Source organism: Anopheles merus, chromosome X (assembly GCF_017562075.2).
Source record: "Anopheles merus strain MAF chromosome X, AmerM5.1, whole genome shotgun sequence".
NCBI classification, from domain to species: Eukaryota; Metazoa; Arthropoda; class Insecta; order Diptera; family Culicidae; genus Anopheles; species Anopheles merus.
Window position 1 is genome coordinate 5,793,260 of NC_054081.1, and position 7,331 is coordinate 5,800,590.

Below are 7,331 nucleotides of genomic sequence, written 5' to 3' on the forward strand. Positions count from 1 at the left end.
TCGCCAGACCGGTCACGGCTGATTAGATCGCCTTCGAGCTAGCTGTCATGTAGTGATGCGCCGGCTGCGTTTTGGAGCCGATTTTTTGGCGCAGCCAACCGGAGCGCTGCGCTTCTGCGGGCAGGTTGCGAGATGGAGCGCGCGTGCACGCTGCCCCAGTAATTGCTACCGCCGACGCGAACGGATTCCAATTGGCAAGAACTGCACTTACTTCCGTCTACGGTCGAAAGGAGCGGCTTGGCTGAGTCCACACACTACACATACACACACACATACACATACTGAGAGAGACACAAAACGTAACGGCCGTCCGATATCAGGCGCACGCTGCGTGCAAGAAGAGAAAGGACTACAAGCACTATACGAAAAAAAAAACAGAGTCGGTAAGGTGTTGAGTTGCATGAAAAGGGGTCCCAAGCCCAAGCGACTAACTAGCTTCCCCTCCTCCTCCCTCCTACTACCCCTTCCCTTCCGATGCCTGTGCCTTTGTTGGCAGAGCGGGGCAGAGCGAGTAGCAGGTGTGCGACAGGGACAGTGGACCAGGGCAACTCTGCACGACTCGTTTTCGCTCCAACCAACACCACACACTGGGGCTGTGCGAGGCATACACGCACGCGAAAAGAGTACCACTGTGCCCAAGGGAAGGAGAGGGGGGGGGGTTTGGTGCGAGTGAAACAGGTGTGCGAGTGTGTGTTTGTGTGTGTGGCCGGCGGAACGGGCCACTGTCTATATATAAGCGCACGGGTCGTATTTGCGTACGATCTGTTTACAAACAAACCTTTGCGAGCAGCGGTTGCGATCTGAGCGGACCGCACACGTCTAGAGAGGAAACCAACCGCGCAGGGATCAGTCCAATTTTGCAGCTTGAGTTTTGGTCCGCGACATCCGTACAGGGTACTCGCCTTAGTGCTGCGGTGAAGGTACGGCGCCGACGCCACGGCGTGGCTTTTTTGTCGCTTTAATCAGTGTATATTTGTGTGTTCTGTATGTGTGTGTGTGTGTTTGTTTGTGTGCGTGTGTTTAGTGTGCGTTCGATTCATCCAGCTTCTCTGATACTACCTCTTTATTCACCTTCATCTTCCTCCGGTATCGCTGCGTGACCTTGTGCAAAACGTGCCCGGGCTCCAGGTCATCGACGCAGCAACAGCCAACAGCAAGCTCTTCGACCCACCGGCACTGGGTAGTCGCACGAACCACCAGCGCCAACCACCACAGCCAAGCGCAGCTTAAGCGGAGGGTCCCTCGCTCAACTCAACAAAAGGCTCACCAGACAATCAACCAAAAATGAAGTCTCTGGTAAGTGGATCTCCGTGTTTGCTCCGAAGCTACCGAAGGGGTTGCTGCAGTGTGAATCCACCTAGAGTTGTTCCAAGGTTCTCGTGTTTGTGTGTGTGTGCGTGTGTGTGTAGAATCAATCAGTGCGCCACTGTGTACCAAGTGTCCAAGCGCTCAAGTCAGTAGGAGTTCTGGGTTAAATTCGATCCCCGCGCAGCGAAGCAGAAGACAGAAAACAGCAAAGAAAAAACCGGATCGAATTTCTCACCAACCTCAAGCTAGCTTTCAGAGCATTCAACAAGGCAATGCTTTCCTTCTGTTCTGGTTTTACCATCCCATTCCCATCAGAGACAGCCAGACTCGCATTACCGCATTCTGTCATTACTGGCGGTTTCGGTTCTTCGGAGCTCCCCTCTTGCTCGGATCATTATCGAACTTCGTCCCAGAGCGATAACTTTCCCGAGATTTGTACCAAGAAGATGCGTCCGAAGACGAATATGGACATTGTAACTGTAGTACTGCTTTCCGTGCGGCACAAAACTCGCTTCCCAGGGAATCCAGCCTGCAACCCGCAGTCCAGCTTGGGCTGGTGGTTAGTCTTGGGGGCTTTGTCCGGTGTTTCGGCATGGGTTTGCTAATGACATTTTGATGCACACCCAGGCTCATCAGATGGTGGAAAAAGGAAGAAAAAACATCCACACACACACATTTAGGACAGAATGTTGGTGTTGGTCGGCAATTAAGCTTCAGTTCCTGCCGAAGAGTTTCGGGTAACACTTGCCTACATGGAGCAGCGCCGTGAATGTGGGGACAGGAAATGACTTTTCAACAAACAAACAAACCGCAAAAAAGAGCGGCAGGACCTATCCCAAATCGTAACGCACTCACGTAATGGGACCGAAGTTCGGGCAAAAGGTTAATATCTTCAGATTGAACGCCGTCTTTCACCGTTCACCAAGCAATCAGGAATCCTCAAGGTCGGTCGTGGCGTTGGTGGTGCGTCGGCGTTGGGATATAATTTTGGAGAGAGAAGCACACACTCACACACGCATTGGGTTTAGTTTTAGCCGTCATCGGCGCGTAATTATCCGCAGCCGGATGGGTAACAGTCGCAACTTCACCCATAAGGGAGAGTGTGAAAGGTGGGGAAAGGCGAAGAGAGAAAGAGACACACAAACACACATATGATTTATAGACAATCTGGCGCGATGATCTTGGGACTGGTGGAGCGGCGCACGCTCATAATTTATTTATTTATTCATTAGCTTGGGTGACGGCGTGCAGGCAATATCTCTATACAGCGGGCCACGCGCACACGACCCCGTCGGCCCGGTCGACACCTCTAGCTCGAGCGAGCGACAAAACAAGGAAGTGCCCCTGCAGCCCACGCGCCTACGCGCCCCTGTAACAGCGACTGTGTAGTTGTGTGTGAGGGCATGCGCCCTGACAAGATGTATTATACATCCTAATGGGGTTTTGCTCAATGGTGCAGTTTTTTTTTTGTTGTTGCTTCTCTGGTTTTGTTTTTCGGTGCTGCTGTTGCTGCTGCTTTATTACACAACTCATTTACCATAGGACCCAGGGAGGCCGCCCGGGGTTTGGATGATGTCCGAGATATATATATGTATTTTTTTTGTTTTCGTTGGACCGAAAAATTGCTCATCCGTTGCACCCGCCGGTGGCGTGTTCGATGAAGCGAGCGACCGTATCTCACCATCGGCCCTTAAATTGCGGTGGTTGCTGTTTTACTGGTTTTGGGAAAGGGAAATGCCTCAACGCTTCAACCAGTCTCAGAAGTCAACAGTTTTGTAAAAGCGAGCGATGAAGTCCTCTGCCTGAGCAGGTTTTGGTTTTGGACTACGGACAGCCAAACGAGAGAGAGAGAGAGAGAGAGAGTATGAGTGAATTCCTGAATCAGCCCTTTATCCTCACGCGCCAGTCCTCCTGTGGGAGGCGGTAGTTCAGAAGCTCTCTGGAATCCAGAATAATGCCTCGTTAAGGAGCTGCATTGTTCCGGCGACCCATCTCATAAGGGGGCTCAGGAAATGTCTTGAAGATATTGCCAACTTTCTTCATGGGAGTGTGAAAAAGCCAACCCAGGAAGGCGTTACGGCAAGTCAGGTAATCCCCATTGATCCGTGAGTAGACTGGAAGCAATCCGTGCGGAAGCTTTTACACCGCAGCGCTCTGGGTGGGGAGGGGTTGGACTAAAATCATTAGGAGCGTAAATTGACAAAATTTTAGCACGTTTAAGCTATTATGGCATTTCACCGCTGACGGTCGCTGAACTCCGCGTCACCGTCAGCAGCAGCAGAAGAAAAAGGGACAAAAACTCTCGATCCCATCGCTGAGTGGCGAAGCTTCTCGGAAGGATGGTTTTACGTGCAAGTGCTTCTAATAAGAGTTCTAGCCTCCTTTCCGTACACCTGCCTCCCTTGCTTGGCCCGCGGAATCTCTTGCTTGTAGAAAGCGGAATTACCTTTAATTTTCCATCCAGGTGGCGTGCGCCTGTTTACGGGCGTCATAACAGAAAAAAACCTTCCCGATGTGACGAAGGAAGAGGAAGGCCGTGAAGCTTTGGGTTTTCGGTGCCGACATTTTCATGCTAATCTACGAGAATTAACATTTTTCAATTAAATGCCAATTCCGGTTCACAAGCACCTTTCGGTGTGCGCTTTAGGACCTAAGAACCGTCCCCGGAGTGAGTGGGAACGAGAGTGTTTCTGGTAAAGAAAAATAACGTACTCGGCTCCGATTCGACAAACAAATTTGGAATCGATTCCGGAAGGTAAGTCGGCCCAGCATTATCCGAGGCCATTTGGGGTCGTCTGGAGCTGATTGGAATGGCGATTCCGCGTGACTCCAGCCGACTCCGGACGACTCCAGCTTTGGGCGACTACTGCTGACTCCGACTCCGGATGACTCCGGACGACTCTGGATAACTCCGGAGGACTCCAGATGACTCTGGATGACCTCGCACAACTTAACACGACTCTGGACGTTTCTGGAAACCTCCAGATGACTCCGGACGACTCCAACTCCAAATAACTCCAGATGACTCCGGACGTTTCCAGATGAATCCAGACGACTCCGGACGACTCCTGTTCTGGACGACTCCTGTTGACTCCGAATCCGAATGACTCCGGACGACTTTGGATAACTCCAAAGGACTCCAGATGACCTTGGATGACCTCGGACAACCTAAAACGACTCTGGACGCTTCCGGAGGCCTCCGGATGACTCCGGACGACTCCAACTCCGGATAACTCCAGATGACTCCGGACGTTTCCAGATGAGTCCAGACGACTCCGGACGACTCCAGTTCTGGACGACTCCTGTTGACTCCGAATCCGAATAACTCCCGACGACTTTGGATAACTCCCAAGGATTCCAGATGACCTTGGATGACCTCGGACAACCTAAAACGACTCTGGACGCTTCCGGAGGCCTCCGGATGACTCCGGACGACTCCAACTCCGGATGACTCCAGATGACTCCGGACGTTTCCAGATGAGTCCAGACGACTCGGGATGACTCCGGCTCCGGACGGCACTAGTGGTTCCGATTGTTCCGGAGTAGGATCGGAGTTGTGGATGCGTTGCAGAGCGTACACCACTAGTACTAACTATTTCCTTACAGCATGTGCCCCATCGGGTGAAGGAGCATGCACGAAAAACCTCCCAGTCTCCGTAACACAAAAAAGTGTATATAAATATACCTAACCAGATGACTTCCCCAGCAGAAAGGATCACAAGTGAAAAGCCAATTTCAGTGGCCGCCCACTCCACTCGCGCCTATTACGCAAGAACGGTTCTGCGTGTGCTTCAGCAGCGAGACTTCAGCCCCAGCGTTCTGCGAACGAAGGCACGGTTACCTAACCCTCTGGCAGGCGTGTGTCCTCGTTTTTTTTTATTGCTTGTTGTTGGTTGCTCTGTGTAAAAATAATGCCACCGGCACAGGTCGCTTCGATATGAGATTGCTGTCGTCGGGTCGAATAAGATTTTTTTTTTTTTTTTTTTGGTGGTAGGAAAGTATTTTCTGATCGGGACCGGCCGGCTGATCACCGGGCTACGGACCGGGGGTTCACTCTTCACTTCGTATGTAAATAAGCGGGGGTCGGCACCCGCAGGCACTAGCCTGGTTTTGCGGGAAGATGTGTCAACATGTTGGCTCGCAAAAATATTCTAGCGCCGAGCCGGGCCCACTCGCAATATCCAATACCACTTGTGTGTCTTGCAGTGTCTCGTTTCGGATATTGGAAGGATCCAGCGGGGGGAGCTTTCCAGGAATGTGAAATGTGGAATTTTATAGTTGCATTCCACTCCGAAACTGGCAGGAATCTGTGGCAGGCCGGCTTTTTGTTTTCGGAACATGTGCGCAAGGTTCTGGCGAAGAGGAGTCACCGAAAAGGCAATGTTTAGTAATATGCATGTTTTTTTGTGACTTCTTCTATTCTGCACGTGACAGTTACTACTCTCCGCGATAGTGACGATTATTGCGGCCCAGAGAGACTACACCACGCCGGTGCCGATCCTGAAGCAGATCAACCGACACAACGAGGACGGCAGCTACAGCTACGGCTACGAGGCGGCGGACGGTACGTTCAAGATCGAGACCAAGTACCCGAACGGCGAGGTGCAGGGCAAGTACGGCTACGTGGACGACGGTGGCAAGCTGCGCGAGATCGAGTACGGTGCGAGCAATCGCGGTTTCGAGCCCCAGGGTAAGTGTGCTCTAGGTGTGCGTTTTTCCCGCGAAATTATATCAAAACTTCCTCCCCCCAAAACTTTGCAATTCCAGGTACGGACATTAACGTGCCACCGCCGACGCTAAGCAACAGCAACTATCCGCCGCTCGGTCCGAACGAGGAAGACGACGGCCAGTACCGGGAGGACCCGAGCATCTACTACAAGGACTCGCGCTACAACTCGAAACCGGCGCCGTACAATGCGCCGCGCCCCGCCCCGGTAGCGTACAGTCCGGCCCCGCAGCAGTACTACCGCGACGCGGCGTCGCAGCCGGAGCAGCCGGCCACCAGCTACCAGCCGCAGCACCGGTTCCAGCCCCAGCCCCAGCACCATCAGCAGCAGCAGCAGCAGTACTATCAGCAGCCGGCGGTGCCGCAGCACCGGGCCGACATCTGGCACCCGAACGCGAAGGTCGACATCAACACGGGCTCGTACTCGCTGAGCTACACCGGCAGATAAGGCGACGGGCGGACCTGAGACCCCGGCACAGGCAATCCAAATCCAAATCCAAACAGACCGTCCAACATGGCAACTCTCACTGAGAGAAAACCACAACCACAACAACAAAAAAGCAACAACCTCTCTAATACATCCTAAGTCATAGGCACGGTGACGTCTTCCATGTGAATACTCTTCTCCAACCTCTCCCCCAAAAACAGCACAGGAAGTCGGACCATAACACACTCCAACGGTCACCGTTCATTGGTATGGTTTTGTTTTGGTTCTGCGCGTCCGCTGCAGTGACCAACTCCGAACTATCGGGTGGGAAAGGAAGGGAAAGAAGGCCGCAGAGATGAATGGACGGCCAGGGCACAGAAGGCGCAATAAAAGCGGTAGAGAAGAGCCTCTATTTCCAAATCGAAAAACGCGTGTCCGACAGGTGTTTGCAATATGATTGTATAGACGGGGGTTTTCCTCCGCCCTGTTGGCAGCTTCAACCTCTGAGATGTGAGGTTTCGGAGCTTGGGGAGGCGCAAAACCTCAACATCTATTGGTAATCGATTGCCACCCGGGACCGATAAATCTTCGAGCCTCGGAATGGTGGAGTTTGCACCAGGTGTGCGTCCTACGCCTTCATTTTCCTTCGTAGCTGAGCTTCGGGTGAAATATGGGAGCGCCGAAAAAAAAAGAAGAAGAAAGGACGATGCTTCTCGGTACCTTGGGAAAGAGGGCCCTTTTTGTAGGTTGTGCTAGTTCTCAAAATTAGTCCCCGGAAGGAGAGAAAGAAAAGGGAAGTAAAGCAACGAATCAATATCGGCTGCCGGGCGTACCAGCGCGTTGGACAAATAGTAAACACCTCCAAACAAA

At 52.4% G+C, this 7,331-nt stretch overlaps 1 protein-coding gene across 1 annotated transcript; it reads left to right on the forward strand.

The window, feature by feature from the left end:
* The first annotated feature begins 746 nt into the window (after positions 1–746).
* LOC121596527 (activating signal cointegrator 1 complex subunit 2 homolog) lies at positions 747–6,889 on the forward strand. Its single transcript, XM_041921564.1, has 4 exons — positions 747–920; positions 1,129–1,296; positions 5,743–5,998; positions 6,076–6,889. Exons 2-4 carry the CDS (start codon positions 1,285–1,287, stop codon positions 6,480–6,482), a joined length of 675 nt encoding a protein of 224 aa, XP_041777498.1. The 5' UTR covers positions 747–920; positions 1,129–1,284; the 3' UTR covers positions 6,483–6,889.
* Positions 6,890–7,331: the final 442 nt, after the last annotated feature.